The sequence below is a fragment of the Camellia sinensis genome, chromosome 10 (genome assembly GCF_055761805.1).
Source record: "Camellia sinensis isolate YWXY chromosome 10, ASM5576180v1, whole genome shotgun sequence".
Taxonomy (NCBI): Eukaryota; Viridiplantae; Streptophyta; class Magnoliopsida; order Ericales; family Theaceae; genus Camellia; species Camellia sinensis.
The window spans coordinates 148,090,903-148,114,859 of NC_138970.1; the positions used below are offsets into that span (position 1 = coordinate 148,090,903).

General features: G+C 34.2%; 1 protein-coding gene across 1 annotated transcript; it reads left to right on the forward strand.

Annotated features, from left to right (window-relative positions):
• The first annotated feature begins 18,627 nt into the window (after positions 1-18,627).
• LOC114275440 (rust resistance kinase Lr10) lies at positions 18,628-23,471 on the forward strand. Its single transcript, XM_028217483.2, has 4 exons — positions 18,628-19,438; positions 20,816-20,857; positions 20,962-22,104; positions 23,160-23,471. The coding sequence occupies exons 1-3, from the start codon at positions 18,697-18,699 to the stop codon at positions 22,065-22,067; spliced, it is 1,890 nt and encodes a 629-aa protein (XP_028073284.2). The 5' UTR covers positions 18,628-18,696; the 3' UTR covers positions 22,068-22,104; positions 23,160-23,471.
• The last annotated feature ends 486 nt before the right edge of the window (positions 23,472-23,957 follow it).

Sequence of the window (23,957 nt, forward strand, 5' to 3'; positions counted from 1 at the left end):
TGATAATATAATATGTAAAAAATAGTTAGACAAAATTGATAAAGTCCGATTCAATTGCAATAAAAAAAACCTTAACATTTATGAATTGTCTCATATTTTATTTATCAGCAGGTTATAATTGACCAAAGCCATTGATTACCCTTTTTCTTGGTATCTCATTGTTGAATGCTCTAGGAATTTGAATATACTAATTAATCTTGCCATGTGATGACTTCAAATTTTTGTGCCCATTTTTTTCTCCAAAAGAATATTGAATTCGTGTATTAAAAATTTGTTTGATTTGAATTCTTGTGATCTTAGGATCCCTAGGTCTTCAGAGCCCATCAACTCTATATAGATGTTTGAATCATTAGGCAAGTTTTAGATAAATTGATATAAGTAATTGAAGCAATAAATTGAAGGGTTATCTTTCCCAAGTGATTGATACCTCAAATTTTATTGCAGACCACAAAAGTAAAAATGGTTAAATATATTGTCTGTCCTTAAAATATGCCTTATGTTTCATTTTGGTTTATAATATTTCAATTATGTCAATTTAATTGATCTAAATGGTTCCAACTCTGTTTCTATCCAAATTTTATCTAAATTTCAACCAAAGTACCTCTTTTCGGTTATAAAATTTGAAAGGAGGGAGGAGTTTGGAACATTTAAACACAAATTAGATAAGTTGTGGACTAAATTCTTTATTTAACCGAAGTAAAAAAAGGAAAATGATGTCTTTCATTACATTTTTTTTTTTGTGCGTGTGTTGAATTCTTTAACTTCTCATAAATTAAATATGCTCTTCTTATATATATTGTATGTTGGAAACTTGGAATATACATTTGAATTTACCATAATTGATTAACTTATATGTAACATTTTTTGTTCCTCTAGCATGATGAACTTGAATGAGCAAAAGCTGAGATGACAGAAGTGAGACAAGAAAATGCAAGGTTAAAGATGATGTTAGAGCAAATAGAGAAGGATTAGCATGATGAACTTTTGTTTTTGTTATTTACGAAGAATGATGAGAAAAATATTTAATTTTGGTTTATGTTATTTTCAATTATGAACAAAATCATGTATTTAAACATTATATATGTATTATAGAACATTATGTAGTGGAATAATTTTGTTGATGTGTAATTATTAATGGAAGAATATTTTATTATGGGGAAATTGTTATTTTTATACCGGAATTTTTATATTATTATGCAATTATTATGGAGAAATTTTTATATTTTTAATAATTTTATTGCAGGATGTTTTTTTCTTTTTTGTGACGGCATTATACCGTCGCAAAAAACAGAAAATTTTAATATTTTTATTGATTTTGTTACAGGTTTTACTTTTTGCGACGGCACTAAACTGTTGCAAAAAATAGAAATTTTATTATTTTTTTAATACTTTTTGCGACGATAGTACACTGTCGCAAAAATAGAAATTTTCATTTTTTTAATACTTTTTGCGACGGCACCATACCGTCGCAAAAACAGTGTTCTTGCCGTTGCAAAAAAAGACAATAGACGGCATTTTTTTCCATCTCAAATAATAATTTTAGCGACGGTAAAATAGTGTCATCGCAAAAAGTCAAAAAATTTCAAACATTATTAGCGACTGCAAAGTGCCGTCGCAGAAGGCAAAAATGCCGTCGCAAAACATTAGCGATGGCATTGTGCCGTCGCAAAAACTCTTTTGCAACGCCCCCAGTTGTGACCCCCTTCTTCCCGTCGCAAAAAGTCATTTGCCGTCGCAAAAAGTTTTTTGCAACGGCATTAAGAGTATTAGCGACGGTATTTTACCATCGTAAAAAGTTGAAATTTTAGTAGTAGGTGTTGATTTCTGACCACACAATCAAACACGGAATACTCAGCAGAAGAGCGCCGGCAAAATAGATTAAGCCTGAACAACCTGTCACAGAGAGATAAGAGTCTGGCGGTGGTTCGTCCACCCGGAGGCACTCCGACGATCAAGTTAGTGATCACTATCTCTCAAAGATAACAAATACTGCTTAACTCACTAAATAGAGCATAAAAACATACCTTAGACCCACGACGGTGCCTTGCCTTTATAGCCAGTACTAACCTGATCCTGTAGAAGCCTAGCTTCAATGGACTTTGGCTCAATGCTCATCTTGGACTCCCAGCTAAATAGAGATTGTAGCAACCCTCACTTTACCCTTGTCATGCTTACATACATTCATGCATGATCTTGTCTTGTTATATTATTTTGCAAGTCTTGCCTTGCCTTGTTTTGTTTAAGTGTTGCTTGCATGATTTTGTTCCTTGCTTGGTGTGTAGCCGAGGTCATCTTGAGCTTAGTTCACCTCTGAACCTTTGTACTTAGAACTGTTTTGGAACCACTTGGCTGACCCCCATCTTCACTCCGGGCATGGTTGCCGAGATGTTTTGCACTTAGTAATCCTTGTCCTTGGGCAGGAATGGCCTAGACCGAGGTGTGGCACACCCCGGCCAAGGTGTGGCACAGCTTAGTCAAGTGTCGTCCTCCCTAGCCGATGTCTTTGTTACCCTGTTGCCGAAGCTTTAACTTTAGCCGATGTCATTACTTGCCGATGTATCTTGCCTTAGCTTGCTGTATACGCTTTGTCATAGACTTGTCTTATCAATCAATCACCTTTTGAGTTGAACCAACCCAGTAGCGCCACGTATCTGAGCTGATTGTTAAGACAGCCGGCAGACCTAGAAACAAATCATTTTGTCTCAAATCTTTGCCTTTAGAGAGAGAAGCTCTAGAGAAAGGAGGAGAAGTCCTTGAGTGAGAATAGATCTTCCAAGCTTGATCTTCGAGGTTTGAACCGTTGGATTCGAGTTTTGAGGTTAGAATCTTGATCTACTCTGGTTGTTGTTATTGGTCATCTAGCTGCATTGCATGATCGAATTTGTTTTCCATATCATGCATCGATTTGAAGTTGGTTTCGGAAGAGAAAGATAGTATTCATGTGTTCTTGAAGAAAAGTCTCGTTTTGATCCGAAAGTTTGGAACAAGGACCATGTTTTGTGTTTGTTCTTGCATGACCTTCTTGTATGGGTACCCAGGTCCATGTTTTGAACTCATGGCATGAAATCTCTAATTTTTGTAACAAGTTATGATCCTTGCATTCATCTTCTTCATGATCATGTTCTTCATGTTCTTCAAAGGAAAACCCAGGTTTTCCCGACTTTGCTTTTGAACGAGGCCATCAGGACCACACCTCGGCAAGGAGGTGTAGGACCTCGACAAAGACCTGGTTGGTACCCAATGTGTTTTCATGAGACGGGAGCAGTGTTTAAACTCCCAGCATGTTTTGCTTTGTTATTGACTTGGATCTGGTGAGAATGCCGTGATCATTTACATGGATGTAAAGCTTGTTTTGAGAATGTGATTGCCATGTGATTGTAGGTCCTTGATCTTTGCTTTGAGCCTACACCGAGGAGATCTATGTGAGTGGTATTTTTAATAAAGCTATGTTATACTGTTTTGATAAATCTTGCTTTGCTTTGTTTTGACGAAAGTATTTGTTAAGCATGAATGAATAGCTCTGTTTTGATGTATCAAGTATAAGCTTTGTTTTGATGTCATTCTTGAAAAGTCCCTTGTACTGGAGGACTCTAAACTTTCGCAGTACCAAGTATAAAAGTCCTTTGTGCTGGAGGACTCTAAACTTTCGCAGCACTAAGTATAAAAGGATACGGTCCTTTCTTGGAAAGACTATCGTGTTAAAGCGGGCTACGGGCCTAAGTAACACAAGACTATCGTGTTAAAACGGGCTACGGGCCTAAGTGACACAAGACCATCGTGTTAAAAAGAGCTACAGGCTTAAGTAACACAAGTCCCTTGTGCTGGAGGACTATAAACTTTCGCAGTACCTTTGGCTAATCGATTACGGATCGTGCAGTCCTTGTTTTGCCACTGACGGTTTACCGCGTGGACTTGTTTGTTCAGAAAGCTTGATTTGTGTTTTGCCGATGCCAGTAAGCATCCCTTGAGACTTGTAAGACTTGATAGATGAATACGGTTCATCTCTTGTTTTGATAAAGTTTTGATGTGTTTAGCTTTGAAAAAGATCTCGGCTAATATTCGTATGGTTTTTGACATGTTTCGTTTTGAAAGATTTCGGCTATATTCATGCAAAACCTTTATTACTAGTACCATTCACTGAGTATCCAAGCTCACCCTCTCTATATATATGTAGGTGATGAGCAAGACGTCGGCGACGCCTAGAATGTGTTTTTGAAAGCTTGTTTTGGATCCATAATTTTTGTCGGCTTTGTTTGTATTCACGTCGGCGATGTCATTTCTTTTATGTCGGCGAATCTTGAAAATCATGCTTCTTGGCTTGTATTCATTGTCATTTTGTATATGTCGGCTCGAGAAGCCTTTTGATCAAGATGTAATATGTATTTTGCTTTGTTGTATTCAAGTTGTAAAGATGTATGCTATTTCATTGGACTTATGCACTGCTCTTCTGGACCACTTGTATTTTGATCTATTGCTTCCGCATTTGTGAGCCCCGTTTGTTATACTCTGATTGTGTTAAAATTTTAGAAGATGGCCTTTGGTAATCACGGATTACTGGCCATCACGGCACCAAACTACTAGGTGCGGTTTGGGGTCGTGACAGAGATAAACTCCCTAAGAGCTTTATTTTTATCCAGACTGAGGTTCTCCCCTATTCTAAGACTCTTGTACCTTATCCACTCATCTCGGATTCCGGCATCTCTGCAGATAACCTCGGCCTTGCCGAGATCACCTCAGCACTTAGACTAGACCACGTGGCACCCCGGCTAACACGTTGGCGTCACCTTAGCCACGTGCTACCATTCACGAAATATACCCCCACAATTAGTTTAATAATATCTTCAATTTTCATATTTTTTTTTTATTTGGTTTGTATCTATACAAAATTTGCTTACATTAGAAATAATAAAAATTACTAGTTTCTTACCCAGTGGTGGAGTCAGAAAATTAATTTAGAGGGGGCACTTACTAATTATAATAATTTTTACAAAAATATTTCACGTAAATTTTTTACGATTGATTTCAGGAAACATCAAAAAAAAAATATATTTGTAACTAGTGTATCATGGATAATACAAAAAAAAATATGGATATCAGCTTTAAAATGAATTATATAATGATAAATTATTTTTTGATACAAAATTTGATTAAAAATTCTATATAATGGTAATACCACGTCATCATTGGTATGTAATATCACCCACTAATGGTAAATAAACGCATAAAGAGTGAACCTCACATATCAAATGTAACTAACAATCTAATAAATTTCATATCTTTATAGTGAGATTGCTTATACTCGCATATCACTAATAATAACATCGTCGTTACATTCAAAAATTTTCATAGCTAATATGGTTTATTTATAATAATCTCTTCATTTTCAATCAAAATAACCGTTATTGTTTTCATAATTTTTAAAATGTCATTGACATTTCACTCTAATAATATTTTTTTAATTTTTTATTTTAAATTTTTTTTTATGTTTGCAAAAAAAAAAAAAAAAACCAAAAATCCAAGGGGGGCACGTGACCCCCCTGGTCACATGCTCCCTCCGCCACTGTTCTTACCCATGTTATGTTCGAAAATCACTTAAAATATAAGGTGATAAATTTAATTTGAAAATATTGTATTAGTGATTGTATCGATTAAAATTTGTTCTTTCACAATAATTTTAATATTGTATTTCTTGAGTAATTTCATATAATTTTTATAATTGACATAATTCATAGTTATTGAGTTAGATAAATCATAATTATTGAGAAAGATTTTAGACATTTTCAATGAGTAACATTATTAATTCATTCAAACTTTTTTAAGACTTAGCTGATTTAATGTAAAATTGGATCAACTTCAATCTATTAAACAAAAAATAAATATAAATAAATAAATTTAAAGGACACTCAGGCCAAAGGTCTATTTTTAAAATTGTTGGGTCAGTAGGCCCAAGCTTGAATCTTTTTTCGGCTGAAAGGACATTATTTGTCCAAAAATATATCTATTGTTCAAAGCTTACATACATGTATATCTATTCAAATGTCACCTATATGTATACGTGTTACCTATCTGTCTAACTATTTGTTCAAATCACCACCACTAGCCACCACCTCCAACAACTTTTCGACGACTTTTCAATGCATGTCCTTATTACAAATATATATATAAATATATATATTAAACCTTGAATTAAATAATATATGGTTCCATAGGAATGGACTTTTCATCAATTAACCCAAAAGAAATTATTCTCCATAGGCAATTGTAACAATTATAGTTAACACTATTCTATAAACAATCTATACATTTGGCAAACAATCATCCATTACTTTTAAATAATTGATCACATCAATTATTTAAAGAAAATGGTAAAACTTCATTTTTAAAATACTAATATTATAACGTAGTGTTTGATTCACTAGAATGAAATTGAATGGATTGAAATGATCATTTGTTATCCTTTGTATTGAATGATTATTTTCTTAAAACGGTAAACTATGATTCCATTTGTAGTATATTTTTTTAATGGACCAAACATAAGAATGAACATTTTTGTAAATCAAGATAACATAAGAATTAAATTTATTTGAGATCCTCTTTTTTAGACAGAATTCAGGAGCTCAAGACCGGCCCTTGTCCAGCTTTTCTCCATGCTGAAAAACTAATTTGAATAGTAGAGAATTAGAGGGTTGTTAAACTGCACAGTTATTACCCAAGATACAAATACTTATTATATATATATACACTTTTATCAATAATATTAGAGTTGCTATTATCCGGGCAGTTGGTGAAGTAAATAGACCAAGTCGCCTGATTTCAACATTTTCCCTTTTCTTTTTCCATGTCTCTCTGTACTATTTCTTGACGTTTCTGACGAGCTAACACTTGTTTTTCTAATGGACTTTCTTTAGTGTATTCAGACTTATATCAGTTGAAATTTTGATATCCCTTTTGTGTAGGGAAGAAAAAAGATCAATTCTTGCCCCCTAACAAAAAACGAGGATTGATACCATTAGGGGTTGATTAGTGGATAAGTACTCGAATTTCTTTGTTTAATATTTGGGTTTGAGTCAGTATAATTGTTTAATGAGATTAAACTTAATTGTTCAATGAGGTTAAACTTACTAGCATCCAAAGCATATAGTAGAACCTTAGTTTCAACCCCCATATAAGAGCGCTAGAATCCCCTATATTTGTTCTAAGACTTCTTATTTATTAAGTGTATTCTCTCTTATTATTGACTCTTTTATAGAATTAATTTTGAGAAAAGTGTTGGACAATCTTCACTGTATTTAAATAGTTTAAATTCTGTTGTGTACTAAACAACAACCAGAATATAAAGAAATAAAAGAAAGGAGAGAATTTGTTTGATTGCAAAAATCAAACTAGAAATACAAATAAATAAATAAAAACAGATTTTATTTTGTTACAAAAATAAAATTAAAATCTGATTTAAATAAATGAATAAAACAAAATAATAAATTAAACAACTTGCTTGATTAATTTCTTTGAATAATTATCTGATCAAGTCCAGTGTTTGACACTGTGTCCTTAAGATAGATTCGTCCTCTCCTCGGTGCTTTCAGAATTTGGACGTCTATCTCCCAGGATAAAATGATCTACTACAAACAATAGCAGCACTACAAATTGTTTGTCTTACGAACACACTAAGTGTTTACACTCTTTATTACAAGAAAATAATGCAACAAAATGAAGAATGAATTTGCAGAGCTCTTAAAGACGAAAATAATGAATTTTCGGAATAACTAACATCAAATGAGAGTTGTCCTATTCATAGATGTAATGGTGGCTGCAGATTTTGAATTGAACAGGTGCAAACCTGTTGCTTTTGAATTCAAACCGATTTGAATCTGTTGGGTTTATAATTCAAACAGATAAAAAATGGGAAGGGCCCTGTTTGGATGTACAGTAAAACCGGACCAGTTTATTTCCGATTTAATTTGAATTCAGGATTTTATTTTACCAAAAATAAAATTAAATTCAAATGTTTTTTTCCCAAAAAGATAGTATTGGGCCGAACAAGCCCAACCCAAGCACACACCACGCACCCAAGCCCAGGCCCAGCGCAGCCCGCCTAGACGGCGGCGGCGGCGGCGCTCGTGGTGATTTTTTGGGTCAAATGGGTCTAGCCCATTTTGCCCATAACCTCTCCCTCTAAAACACTTGGGTACCCCTTGGGGCACACCCCAAGTATCAAACCTATGCCTTATAAACCCATTCAAAACTTCCCACCAAATCAATGTGGGACAAGCCTTATTCAATACCTTTAAGTATTTTTCACCAAAATTCCATTTCCGTGGAGCATACTTTGGCTTCAATTTTCCATTCACTCGATAATGGTTTTGAGCAACCAAATATACCACGTGAATCACAACGCGACATAGAACGCGTTACCACTTTGACCCGTGAAAATCGACGCACGGGGCCCACCTAAAAAATAGACCAAACTTAGGAAAAAATTCTAATTTTACCCAGAATTTTATAACCATTTCCAACAATCCCCCACATGAATGGAATTTGATGACAATGGAAATGCAACAATATGCAGACTTTATCGAAAGAGTATAAGTCGAAAATATCTTGCATCAGGATAGGTAGCTTTCGGCCTTGAACCTTCCCTAGTGATAACCTATCGGACTTACTGGCTAACCAATGGACGCGATGCCTTGAATTGTTCAGCCATTTGTGTAAGCCAAGACAATAGATTTCATACAAAATATTTTCTAACACATCGTGGTTCTCACTGTTGTGTTCATTTTGGCCTTGAATGCTCCTGGTTTTCATGAATGTTTCTAGAGAATTTAGCCTTTTCATTCTCATAGAACTGGCCCCAGTTCGACACTCATATAGGTGATTCTTATTGTGAGTATCTCTTTATACTCGTCTTGATTTTATGCCTTAATCAAGATATAAGTAATCAGTAAAAGCAAAGCTTATCCTTATATCCCTGCAGACAACACATGTTGCAGATATCACTCTCACCATAGGAATGGGTAGGAAATTTTAATCCCTTGGTGATTTCTGATGAGCCATACATAACTTAGTTGTCCCTTTGAACTTAGTTCTTGGGATCTCCAGTCATATAAGTAGGGTTACCATTATGACGACTCTTATGTAATAGGCTTTAATCTCATCCCCTTTGATGAACTATACACTAGCTCTTTTGTCAAACCTGTTGTTAACGGATCCGCAATATTCTCTTTAGATTTTATATAATTTATTGAGATTATTCCGTTTGACAACAATTGCCTTACGGTATTACGTCGACGACGAATATGTCGTGACTTACCGTTATACATATGATTCTGTGCCCTGTCTATTGCAGATTGACTATCATAATGAATGCAAATAGCTGGCACAGGTTTTGGCCACATTGGAATGTCTTCTAAGAAGTGACGAAGCCATTCTGCTTCTTCTCCTGCTTTGTTTAAAGCAATAAACTCGGATTCCATTGTGGATCGTGCGATGCAAATTTGTTTCGTGGATTTCTAAGAAACAGCAGCGCCTCCTAGAGTAAAGACATATCCACTAGTGGATTTTGAATCTTTAGTATCCGATATCCAATTGGCATCACAATAACCTTCAAGTACTGCTGGATATCGAGTAAAGTTCAAACCATGATCACGGGTGAATCTTAGATATCTAAGAACCCGAATGATCGCTTTCCAATGGTCTTCTCCGGAGTTACTAGTGTACCTACTCAATTTACTGATAGCATGAGCTATATCAGGACGAGTACAATTCATTAGGTACATTAGGCTTCCAACGATTTGAGAGTATTTTAACTGAGACACTGCATCACCTTTATTTTTCGATAAATAAAGATTGACATCTACAGGTGTTCTAGCTAAATTCATATCATCCTTCATAAATTTATCAAGAATTTTCTCAATATAATGTGATTGAGATAATGCATATCCGTTAGATGTTTTAGCAATTTTTATTCCTAATATAACATCTGCAACCCCCATATCTTTCATATCAAATCTTTTGTTAAGCATCTGCTTAGTTGATTTGATCATGTTTTGACTGCTTCCAATGATAAGCATGTCATCCACATAAAGACAAACTATGACATATCCTTGGTCAGTGTTTTTAACATAGACGCATTTGTCACATTCGTCACATTCGTTTATCTTAAACCCATTAGTAAGCATTGCATGATCAAATTTTTCATGTCATTGCTTAGGTGCTTGTTTTAATGCATAAAGAGACTTTACAAGCCGACAAACTTTCTTTTCTTGCCCCGACACTACAAACCCTTCGGGTTGCTCCATATAGATCTCTTCATTTAGATCACCGTTTAAGAAAGCTGTCTTAACATCCATTTGATGTATTTCTAAATTAAACAACGCCGCTATAGAAATAAGCATGCGAATGGATGTTATTCTTGTCACAAGGGAATATGTGTCAAAATAGTCCAGACCTTCATTTTGTCTGTAACCTTTAATTACAAGTCTTGCTTTATACTTGTCAATTGAACCATCTGCTTTCATTTTTCTCTTGAATATCCATTTATATCCAAGAGGTTTAGAACCTGGTGGAAGATCCACCAATTCCCAAGTATGATTTTGCATAATGGATTCAATTTCATTATTAACAGCCTCTTTCCACAAAGGTACTTCAGGACCTGTCATTGCTGCCTTAAAGCTTTGAGGTTCATTTTCTAACAGGTATGCCAGAAAATCTGGACCAAAGGATTTTGATGTTCTCGCTCTCTTATTTCGTCTTGGTTCATCATCAGTTAAATCCTGTTGGTCGAGACCATTACTAGTCTCTTGTATTTGATTGTCATTAGTCTCTTGACTTTGTGTACAATCATAAGTTCTTTTCTGTGAACTTAATTCCTATCATTTCTTGTAAGGAAAGACATGTTCAAAAAACACAGCATTCCTTGACTCTATAATAGTGTTCACATTTATATCAGGTATTTCTGATTTATAAGTCAGAAACCGATATGCACTACTATTCTGAGCATAACCAATAAACACACAATCTACTGTTTTTGGTCCAATCTTAGTCTTTTTAGGAATAGGAACTTCAACTTTTGCCAAACACCCCCACACTTTTAAGTATTTGTAGGAAGGCAGTTGACCTTTCCACAATTCATAAGGAGTGCTGTTGGTTTTCTTGTGGGGTATTCTGTTAAGAACATAATTAGCAGACAATATTACTTCCCCCCACAAGTTTTGTGGTAAGCCTGAACTTAGTAACATGGCATTCATCATTTCTTTTAGGGTTCTATTCTTTCTTTTAGCAATTCCATTTTGTTGAGGAGAATATGGTGCTGTAGTTTGGTGAATAATGACATGTTGTGCACAAAATTCATTTAATGGTGCATCATATTCACCACCCTTATCACTTTTAACCATTTTAATGGTTTTACCAAGTTGATTTTCAACTTCTGTTTTATAGAGTTTAAACATTTCTAAGGCTTCATCTTTACTTCTAAGTAAATAAACATAACAATATTTTGTGCAATCATGGATAAAAGTTATGAAATACTTTTTGCCTCCTCTAGTTTGAATAAATTTTAGATCACATACATCAGTATGAATTAATTCTAGAGGTTCGGTTTTCATTTCAATCGATTTAAATGGAGCCTTAGTTAGTTTCGTTTCTACACAAACTTCACATTTATGATTAGGATTAATTTCAAACTTTGGTATATAATCCAAACCAATTAATCTATGCAAAGCATCATAATTTACATGTCCTAATCTACCATGCCATAAATTCGACTCAAGAATATAAGCAAAAGATGTGTTATTTTTATTCATAGCAACTTTCGGTACAACTGTCATTACATTCAACTTAAAGGGACCATCACTCATGTATCCCTTACCAACATACACACCACTCTTTGTTAATACAAATTTATCAGACTCAAATACAAGCCTAAAACCATTTTTACTTAACAGAGACCCAGAAACTAAATTCTTCCGGATGTCAGGTACATGCAGTACGTTGTTGAGGGTCAGTTCTTTCCCTGATGTCATCTTCAAGATCACTTTCCCTTGTCCAGCCACAGTAGAAGTAGAAGAATTTCTCATAAAAAGTTGTTCACCATTTGCAGCCTCATTGTAGGTAGTAAACATCTTCTTGTCCGCACATATGTGACGAGTTGCTCTAGTGTCAACCCACTACTCTTTGGGATTTTCAACCAAGTTAGCCTCAGACACCACAGTAGAGAGGTTGATGTCATTCACTCCGTCAGAGATGTAATCCAATTCTGTTACATTGGCCTGATTGGTGGTTTTCTTGCTTGTACTTCCATGATCCTCCTTAGAATGGCGGCAGTCAGAAGCTCGATGTCCAGTCTTGCCACAGTTATAGCATTTTTCTTTGAACTTCTTGTTGCCATTGTTGTCGCCTTGTTTAGGACCATCTCCAGTAAACTTTCTCTTTTTGTTATGTGGTTTATGAACTTGTTCAACCACATTAGCCTTGGACTCAATGGGATTTTTCCCATTCCTCTTTTCAGCCTTTCGATTATCTTCCTTAATTCTCAGTCTTACAATAAGTTCATCTATGGTCATCTCTTTGCGTTTATGTTTTAAATAATTTTTGAAATCTTTCCAAGCCGGTGGTAACTTTTCCACTAAAGCAGCGACTTGGAATGACTCGCTTAGAGACATTCCCTCAGAATGAATATCATGTAAAATCAATTGAAAACTTTGAACTTGAGAAATCACCGTTTGGAAGTCTACCATAACAAAGTCCAGAAATTTACCGACAACAAATTTCTTCGTGCCGGCATCCTCTGTCTTGTATTTCTTCTCCAAAGAATCTCACAATTCTTTTGCTATTTTCAGAGGACTATATACGTTATACAACATATTGTCAAGGCCATTGAGGATGTAGTTTCTGCACAGGAAATCTGAATGTTTCCAAGCATCTACAGCGGCAACAACTTGCCGATCACTTTCACCCTCTTTAAGTGCTGGAGCCTCTTCATGGAGAAACCATGCCAAATTTAGAGTTGTAATATAGAATAGCATCTTCTGCTGCCATCTCTTAAACTCAGTATAGTTAAATTTTTTTGATTTTTCTCCATGATTTATTGGTACATGAAGATGGTTCTGGATAGGGACCGATGTTGGTGTAACAATCGGAGTACCGCTACCAGATGCAGTTTCAATTGCAGTAGCCATAATCTCTAATTACAAAAATCAGAAAAATTAAAACACAAATTAATTTTCTAGTTACTAAAACCAGAAAATAAATTATAACACAAAATAATTTTATTTTCCTTGTTACTAAAACTAGAAAAATAAAATATTACAATAATTTTCTGTAACACAAATTAATATTCTGCAATTGTTAATGACACCAGTATATTACTACTAGTTGTCAAAGAAAAGAGACAGTATATTACTACTATCTGTCAAATAGCATAAACCACTATTTGTTTTTCCAACCAGAATATTACTTTGAAAATACAGAAAATTAAATACAATGAAGACACTAAAAATAATCTGTCTTAAGATTGTTGGATAATCTTCACTGTATTTAATATAGCGATCCCGGGTTTACCCTTGTTGTACAGTGATCCGGACATGTGTCCGTGGATGTTGGTAGTTAACTATTATCTTGTTTACATCCTTTTTACTTCGTATTTGAGTTATAAGATGTGTTGGGCAGGTTTGTTACAGGTTGGTTGAGTTTAGAAACCAAAACTAGTTGCCCAGATTTTGACCTGTCCGCTCGAGCGGGGGTTTTGGCGCTCGAGCGGGAATTGCACCCATCCAGTATTTCCTGTGCAGTGTTGGACGCTCAAGCGTGGGTTTGGTCGCTCGAGCGGGGTTGTGTGTGTGCCGCTCGAGCGGGGAGTTGGAAGCTCGAGTGGAGACTTGGTTTTGTAAAAGTTTTGGGAGTGGGTATCCGCCGCTCGAGCGGGATTGTTGGCGCTCGAGCGGGAGTCTGTGAGTGACGCTCGAGCGGGGTGTTTGACGCTCGAGCGGGTCGACTGGGTTTAAGTTCCGTGTTTTGACTTTTCAAATCATTTTTTTCACTTACTCTTCTCTCTCCTACTTTTCCAAAATCACCATTGTTGAGCCTCTCACTTTAGACTCTACCTTCTCTCTAGGTTTTGATCTAGTAGGAGTGATTTGCTCACCTTTGGCCTTTACAAAAAAATTGTTGATCGTCGAGGGCTACATTTTAATCTGAAAATTTCGAGTTTTGGAGCACGTTGGGTTTTGTCATCTTCTCCCTTGGAGCTCCGAATTTGAGGTAGGGATATCCTACTCCTCTCTATGGATTTTGTCTTTAAATTTTAGTATTTTGAGATGTTGGGGTTGGTTGGGTAATTTTGTGAAAGTTTGGGGCCTTTGTGTAATTTTACAAAAGTTGGGGTTTTATTCATAATAAACCTAGATGCGTGTTTGGCATAGAGAAATGGTATAAATGTTGAATCATTGTTGAGAATGGGACCTTAAGGGTTGAAATGTTAATTATGGTAATTGACCTAATTACATTGTTTGATTAATTGGGTTAATTAATCGTGAGAAATGAAGTTATGAAATGAAATTGTCGAAATTGGGAATGTATGGGAAAAAGGGTGTAGTTGAATTATTCATCACTCACTGAATTGAAATGTTGATTGAATATCCATTGTGCATTTATTTCCTGTTTAGAGATAACTGCTTTGGGCTATCGGTGGAGGATAGTCGTGATTGTTGTAGACAATGCATGATGATTAGGCAAACGAAAACTAATCAATGGAATGTGTCATGGAATTTGACGGATTGATAGAATACATTAATTGTATGTATTGGGTGATTGTATATAGAACCAATGTGTTTGTATACGTTATGTGTAGAGGAGGAGATGAGGGATGTACTCCGCGGTTTAGGGGAAGATGGGGGATGTACCTTTAAACCGGATAGTGTTGGGAGGAGATGGGGGATGAACTCCATAGATACAGCTCATATGCTTGTCTAGAGAAGTAAAGATAGAGCTCATATGCTTATCTTTGTGAAGTATGGATACAGCTCATATGCTTATCTGTGAATGTGGGATATTGTTGTTATACATATCTGTTGAGAATATGGGTATAGCTTATATGCTTATCTGTGAATGTGGGATATAGTTTTTATACATATCTGTTGAAATGATGATAGAGCTGACATGCTTATCTGTTGAAAAAGGGAAAATGAAAGGTAACTTGGACTCATAAGTCGTATGACATAAAATGTGATTTATGTGAATGTATCGGTGTTGGCCATCTATCAATTGCTAATCTTTTAGTCATTGTTCATGGTTGGTTTAGTGTATTTCTACTGGGCTGTGGCTCACTCTATATGGGAATATCATTTTCAGGTGCAGGTAGCATGCCACCTCCAAGGACATAGCTTGGGAGGCTAGAGGCGGACATACTTTTGTCGTTTATTTTGATGTATTACATGTGAATTCAAGCCAAGGGCTTAATGTGTAGACGAGTTAGTACTCTTTTGTTGTAACCAAGTGTTAACTTGGAAAGCTGTAAGCCCGTAGGGCATTTTGCTTTTGTTGTTAACATGTAATACTTTTGTAATGAAACTCTGATGAATAGAAGAATATGGTTATTTCTTATGTCAATGAATGTCTTATTTGATGGGTTTATTGTTAATATTTCGAGGGCGTTACATTTAAATAGTTTAAATTCTGTTGTGTACTAAACAACAACCAGAATATAAAAAAATAAAAGAAAGGAGAGAATTTGTTTGATTACAAAAATCAAACTAGAAATACAAATAAATAAATAAAAACAGATTTTATTTTGTTACAAAAATAAAATTAAAATCTGATTTAAATAAATGAATAAAACAGAATAATAAATTAAACAACTTATTTGATTAATTTCTTTGAATAATTATTTGATCAAGTCTAGTGTTTGACACTGTGTTCTTAAGACAGATTCGTCCTCTCCTCGGTACTTTTAGAATTTGGACGTCCATCTCCCTGGATAAAATGATCTACTACAAACAATAGCAGCACTACAAATTGTTTGTCTTACGAACACACTAAGTGTTTACACTTTTTCTTACAAAAAAATAATGCAACAAAATGAAGAATGAATTTGTAGAGCTCTTAAGGACGAAAATAATGAATTTTCAGAATAACTAACATCAAATGAGGGTTGTCCTTTTTATAGATGTAATGGTGGCTGCAGATTTTGAATTGAACAGGTGCAAACCTGTTGGTTTTGAATTCAAACAGATTTGAATCTGTTGGGTTTATAATTCAAACAGATAAAAAACGGGAAGGGCCCTGTTTGGGTGTACAGTAAAACCGGACCAAAAATAAAATTAAATTCAAATATTTTTAGCTCAAAAAGATTAGTATTGCGCCGAACAAGCCCAACCCAACCACACACCCAAGCCCAGGCCCAGGCGACCGACCGAACGGACAGCGGCGGCCCGCGCGTGTGGTGATTTTTTGGATCCAATGGGTCTAGGCCATTTTGCCTATAACCTCTCCCTCTAAAACACTTAGGTACCCCTTGGGGTACACCCCAAGTACCAAACCCATGCCTTATAAACCCATTCAAAATTTCCCACCAAATCAATGTGAGACAAGCCTTATTCAATACCTTTAAAGATTTTTAACCAAAACTCCATTTCCATGGAGCATATTTTGGTTTCAATTTTCCATTCACTCGGTAATGGTTTTGAGCAGCCAAATATACCACGTGAATCACAACGCGGCATAGAACGCGTTACCACTTTGACCCGTGAAAATCGACGCACGGGGCCCACCTAAAAAATAGACCAAACTTAGGAAATTTTTTTGATTTTACCCAAAATTTTATAACCATTTCCAACAAAAAGTTATAATGCAGTTATATTAAAATAAAATAAAAATAAAAAATAACATACAAAATAAGAAAAACAAAAACAACGGAATCTCAAAAAGCCAAACAAAAATCCTAACGGGGACTACAATTGAATTAATTATTGGTCTTTAAGTGTTAGTTGTTCAGCTTGTAGATATTGTAGGTAGAGTATAATTGTCTAATTTAATATAATTCTTCTCATATTTATAAATTATCTCATATGGTATGTATATAAAAAAAATAAAATAAAATAAAGGGGAAAAATTACTGAACAAAATCCTCTTATTTGATTTGTTAAAGAAATGGAATGTGCATTAATTGTAGAATTTTCTAATCATGTGTTATTACTAGGAAATTCTACAATACATACTATTTTTTAAGATTTATTATATGTCTTTTTTTTTTTTAATAGAAGGGTTTATTATATGTCTAGTTATGATCTTTTGTGATCTTTAATTATGAATTATGCGGTGTGTAGTTGTGACACATTGTGTTAGGCGTCCGGAAAAATAGATGGATTTCATTTAAAAACTGTTAACTAGGCGAATTCATAAAATTATAGGTAAATTACTCTGGCTTCTTTTGAGGTTTGAAGAAAATACATTTAGTTTCACAATTTTAGCATAATTATATAGACTTCTTTTTTAGTGATTAAAGAGACTATAACTAATGAAAATTGTGTAAAGATGCAAAAATTAACAAGATAAAATATAAAGTTCAATGTAAAAGAAATAACAATATTAATTTTTCATTCTATATGATTAACGAATTACTGATAAAAAAATAAATTAAATGTTGTGTGAATTAAAACAATAAGGAAGTCTAATGTATTTATACTAAACCTGTAACACATGTTGTATTTTTCCAAACCTCAAATGAGTCAATGTGATTTACCCAAGAAATGAACTTGTAAATCAATTAGGAATCCATTGGACATGTTTAGTGCAACTTATTGTAAACTAAAAATTAATAATCAAGAAACAAGAAACAAAAGACAAAAACACACATCACACAACTTTTTGATAATCATTATTTTTCAACTTATTTAAACTAATTATGCCTAATTAGCTACAAGCAAGACAACTGGTACAAATTTGAACAAAACAAAAATATATATACTCCATCTGCTCCAAAATAATAATTCCTTTTGGGGGAATTTAATTTTTTTATAGTACAATTATTACACTTTAAAAATATTATTTTTTTAGAAATTGCCCTTTGATAATATTTTTTTAGAAATATCGATTGTCATAATTGTACTTTTTGTGTTGTTAATAAATTAAAAAAAAAGATAAAATAAAAAACTCATATTTTTTTATTCCTTAATTTTTGAAAAGGAACTAATATTTTAAAACAATAAAAAACTAATATTTTAAAACAAAAAAGAGTATATAAAACTATAAGCAACTTAAATAAACCGCATCAAACCACCATATTGAAGTATTTACTCAGTCGACCATTCTCTTTGATTGTTAAAACTAGTGAGGTGGACCCATTTAAAGCAGTGAACCTCGTTGTTCTAACCAATAAGAGAAGAGTGTGGATGAGTGAATAAAATCGGACTCAAAAATCAAAATGAGGAAAGTGAGAAAGAAACTCTTGCATTTGGGGTCTTTGCACGACAGACCATTCCAAGGAAGAAATATAGAGAGCCAATTGGGATCATTCAAGTCAACTGCCGTGTTGAGCAGATCTTTCAACATCATCTATTCTAAATTATATTGAATTCTGCACTAACACAAAGTTCAAAAACTGATGAGTTTTTAGGAATATCGTTTCACTCCTGTTTGTTTGTTTTGTTTACGCTTTTGTGTGTGGTTGTTTTGGTTTTTTATTATTTTCTGGGAATTTCCATTTCAATGGATGTTCCCTTCATTCTTGCTATCTTTCTCCTCTCTCATCTTCTTCTTCTTCTTCACTCGTTCTCAGCCCAAGAAGACAACAAAATCCAGATTACTTGTCCCAAATCCTTCGACTGCAAACCATTCCATCAACCACTAAGCTTTCCATTATCCAATTCTACGTATTCCCAATGTGGGTTGTGCACGGTAACTTGTGAACCGAATCAACCTCCACAAATTCAACTGGGAAATGAAGGGCCGTGGTATGATGTAGTAGCAATAGAGGAAAACTTATCCGGTTACATTTTCCAAATCCATGACAAATTTCTCCAAACCCATTTACAAAATGAAAGTTGTGATGTCTTCAAGAATTTAAGTTTTCCCAACCCTTCTATTTCATTTACATTCAGTCCACACCTCACCTTCTTCAAATGCAACAACAATTTTGATCCTGTTTCCCCCAAAGAAGATCATTTCACGGATTTTCATAATTACACAAACTGCGAAGACTACAGTTTGTACTATAAATATCCAGATGATGATCTGTTATCCTTTCCTGCTCCCCTTCCACCTAGCTGCTCAGTAATTCAGCTGCCCCTGAATTCATCAAACACGAATCCTAATGTCAATGACCCATTCAATCTGTTAACCGATACCTTCTCTCTCGTATTGCACGTGTCTGAGGGTTGTCAGGAGTGTTACAAGGGGGGAGGTCAATGTCAAAATGACAACCAGAAATTTCACTGTGCAACCAATGAAGGTATTGACATAACTACAAATTAATGACCTGCCGTTATGCCTAGTATTGTTTGCTTAGCAATATTTCACAACCTGAATTCAGATTTTAGATTTTCATGTAAGCTTCGGTTTTCAATTTTGAAGGTTTTCATTTGCTAATTTCAGCCAATCAAAACGTACCCATTTCTATATCATAGTTTGTTTTTGTGTCAACACTTTTTTAAGTTTCTGTGAAATACTTAACTGTTGGGGTTTGGTTGGGTCCTTGAGGTATTGAAATTTCTTGATACTTTCATGTAAGAATACTGAGAGAGGGTTTTAAAAGTCAATGATGGGTCAAGTCCATGTAGTGCTGGGTCATGAGGAAGGTGAGTAGGAAACACCTTTGGAATTTCTGTATAAGCACATTATTGTTTCTGAATTAATCCAAAAACCCTATCCAAAATCTTCAATCTTGCCTTTCAATTAGAAACTAGTGGTCAGGCAAATGTGCGTGCAACTATATTAAAAAATAATAACCACAATTTTGCATTTTTAAAATTATTATAATGATTTAAAAAAAAAAGAAAATTCATCAAGAAAATTAAGTTTAAAACTATATTGAAATGGAATACACCTAAACCTCAAGAAAAAGTGAAAAAATATTAAGTAAAATAAGAAAAAATACTACGTTCTTCAAACAAATTAGCTGAGTCAAGTTATTTACCAACGTATTTTATTTACTTTTCTTCTCAGGTATCAAAATTCTAGGCAAGCAAACACTAGAGAAAAAAAGCTATTCATCTTTGTTCTATAATAAGGAGCAAAAAAAAAAAAAAAAAAAAACATAGATTAGCTATAGTTTGTTTGTTGTGGACCCATTTTGGTCCATCTTAGTAATTCGAACTATTTATTTTATAGGTTCACAAGAAAATTATTCATACAAAAAAACCAGGTTGATCAAACATCGGTAGCTATATGATTGGATTATAAAATCATGAAAAAAAAAGAAAAAAAAAATTAACATCTTATTCTTAAAATCATATTTGCCATCCCCTTTTTTTTTTTTTGGAAATAATTTTGTGATCCAATCATGTGGTTACCAATGTTTGATCAATTTGTTTTTTTACAATAATAATTTCTTAGTAAGCCTTACAAAATGAACTATTTGGATAATCGAAGTGGACCCAACATGGGGCCCACAGTGAGCCAACAACACCCTCTAGTCTAAATGAGCCAATGACACCCTTCAATCCAAATAATGGACTGGAAAGAAGCTAAGTCTCTTTAATTAAAGGTAGTTTATCATTTAATAAAGCTCAAGTGCATCTAGGACATGAAAAGTAACTTGCTTTGAATTCAACTTTTCTTTTTTTCCCCTTATTTTTAAACATCCAACTGATGTTTTTCTCCTTGATAGTGGTTTCAAAAAGAAGGAAGTTGATATTGATTCTCGGAACAGGTAATATTCATTTTTTTATCAATATTTATATGCTTGAGTATTTTTAGCTAATTTTTTGGTGTTACCACGTTAGCTTAATTTTTCTTGTTTTGCAACTCCTTCAGCTATTGTTGGAATTGTGATTATAGTAATCCTACTGTTCTGCATCATAAGGAAACTCGCACAAAATGATCAATCCACATTCTTTTGGAAGAATAAAACAGGGAGCCACCAAAATGTTGAGGCCTTTCTAAAGAATTATGGATATCTTACTCCAAAAAGGTACACTTATTCTCATATCAAGAAAATGACCAACTCCTTCAGAGTTAAACTAGGTCAAGGAGGCTATGGTTGTGTCTTCAAAGGAAAGCTAGACAATGGATGCCTTGTGGCAGTGAAGGTTCTAAAAGGGTTGAAAGGCAGCGGAGAAGAGTTCATTAACGAGGTTGCAACCATTAGTAGGACTTCTCATGTTAATATTGTGACTTTTATGGGGTTTTGTTTTGAGGGTCGAAACAGAGCTCTCATATATGAGTTCATGCCTAATGGATCCCTTGAAAAATTCATTCATGATGGGAATTCCTTGACATATCACCAATTAGGGTGGGAAGCTTTGTACCAAATTGCAGCTGGTATTGCTCGAGGATTAGAATACTTGCACCGTGGTTGTAACATGCGAATTTTGCACTTTGACATAAAACCTCATAATATTCTTTTAGATGAGGACTTTTGCCCAAAGATCTCTGACTTTGGCCTCGCTAAATTATGCCCACGGAAAGAGAGTATTGTATCACTATTGGGTGCCAGAGGAACAGCCGGCTATATTGCCCCAGAAGTATTTTGTAGAAACTTTGGGGGAGTTTCACACAAGTCAGATGTCTATAGTTACGGAATGATGGTTCTAGAAATGGTTGGAGGAAGAAAGAATATTGATGTCGAAGTTGATCGTACTAGTGAGATATACTTTCCACATTGGATATACAAGCGACTTGAGCTAGATGAAGAACTTGGAGTGCATGGCATTATGAATGATGGGGCAAATGAAAGTGCAAGGAAGATGATTATAGTTGGCTTGTGGTGTATACAAACAGATCCCTTGCATCGACCATCAATGAGCAAGGTGGTGGAGATGCTAGAAGGCAGCATGGAGTCCTTGCAAGTGCCGCCTAAGCCTTATTTATCTTCTCCCCCAAGATCAACTCCAGATTCTTCAACTACATTCATGCCTTAACATTGTACTATTCACAATGCATACTTCTATTGCTAAGGTAATGCACTATTGAAAATTAGATAAATTGAGTCTTTTTTTTCCCCTCTCTCTCTCTCTCTTTTTAATGTTTGTGATTGCTACAATTCAAATTTTCCTAACACTATTTTTGGTTGGGAGTTTTGGAAAGGGATTAGAAAAGGAAAAGAAAAAAAGTGTGTAAAACTAGATGAAATATAGGTATATTTTATTCACGTTTGACCTACTTTTTACTTATTCCTTTCCAAATCTCTCAACCAAATACAACGTAAAGGTTTAAACTAGTTACATTCAATATGGTATCTCATTATCTTATATGAATTTAAAAAAACAAAACAAAACAAAAAGTATTGTGAACCTCTACAAATTATACAAGTATGCCTGTTTCATAGTAGAATTAACCAAGATTTAGAAAGTAGTCTAGAACAAAAGTACCAGATGTTTTGTCAATTTGATAAAAGCTCTCACTTGGACTTATAGAACACCCTATTTTATAGCCAAATTTGTACGCTATTTGCATTTTCCATATATTCTAGAGTATGCCTGATTACTCAGTTGATAGACTTTACCTAATTACTCAATTGATAGAACTTTAATGAATTCCAATAAATTTGGAACTTTTGAGACCCCAAAAATATTTTTGCCTCAGTCAAGCCCAGTACCAATGGTTAAGTTGAGGAAGGTGAATGTGATCACTCATTAGTCCATTTGCACTAGGAAAATACTATTCTTATAGAATTTTTATACATAATTTTCACCAAAATGATGTGAGTGGCATTTTGGTAATTAAGGGTTTGTTTGGAAAGTGTTAAATTAATATACTTTTTGATTTTTTACGAAAAAATGTGAAATGTGGGTTAAGGTTGAAATGATGTGATAGAGAGGTGATCTGACCCAAATAAGAAGTAATGTGACTCAAATAAGATGGTTGTGACCAAAATAAGATAATTTACTAAAATAGTACATGCAAAACAAAGCCTAAATATTATTTTAAAGAGCACTATATTTTTAAGTGATAAAACCATCATTTTGTATGCAAATTATGAATACTTTTCTGTTTTCATTAATCTTTTGCAGCACGTTTAATTTGTTGGTGTACTCAATGTGCTGCTTCCAATGATGGTTGCAAAAATAGGTTTGGGAATGCGATGCCGAATGTCATAAAAGACGTCAATAAAACCTTCAATAACACAAATTAATTTTGAGAAAGATGGTGTAATTATGTCTGACAGAATCGTATGACAATTTATGGCTTGAAAGTTTGTGGAATTGTAAAATATGGTGAATTATGTTTATGCAAATTAGGGTTACGGAACTACTTGAATTCATTCTTGTTTAGAATGGGGGATACACAACAAAATAAGAACTTGAAAATTTTGATACTGATCAGCTGGTTGTAAAGTACATATGGTAAATGAGTAACATATTTGGTGAAATTTCTGCTTCATATAAAAAAAGTGAGGGCTTCATTTTTATAATTTTGTATCCCGTAGCGTTTAAATATTGGATTTGAGGAGTAATTTGTCGAGAAAAAAGAAAAGCATTAAAGTATAAACTAAATATTTGTTATTTTCTTTCTTTTTCCTCTGCAATTCTCTGCACAAATTCAAGATTCAAATACAACTTTAATATTATGTTAGCAATTTACTACAAGTTCTGAACATAAAATTATCTAAATAGTTCTAGTTTGTATCTTCTTCTTTGGATGGAAACCATATAAATGTTTAATTAGATTAAAAAACCATTGAATTACAATGGTGGGATGTTTTGAAGAAGAACATAATCCAGGGATTACTGATGGCAAAGGTCATCATTTTTTTCTTGCCAGGTTCTTTTAGTGCTCGTTTAGGAATTTGGCTTTTTTAGTGGCATTTT

Coding starts and splice junctions, on each gene's coding strand:
- LOC114275440 (XM_028217483.2), top strand. CDS start 18,697: ATGGATGTTCCCTTCATTCTTGCTATCTTTCTCCTCTCTCATCTTCTT. Junction 19,439..20,815: donor TCACTGTGCAACCAATGAAG/GTATTGACATAA, acceptor TCTCCTTGATAG/TGGTTTCAAAAAGAAGGAAG. Junction 20,858..20,961: donor GATATTGATTCTCGGAACAG/GTAATATTCATT, acceptor CAACTCCTTCAG/CTATTGTTGGAATTGTGATT.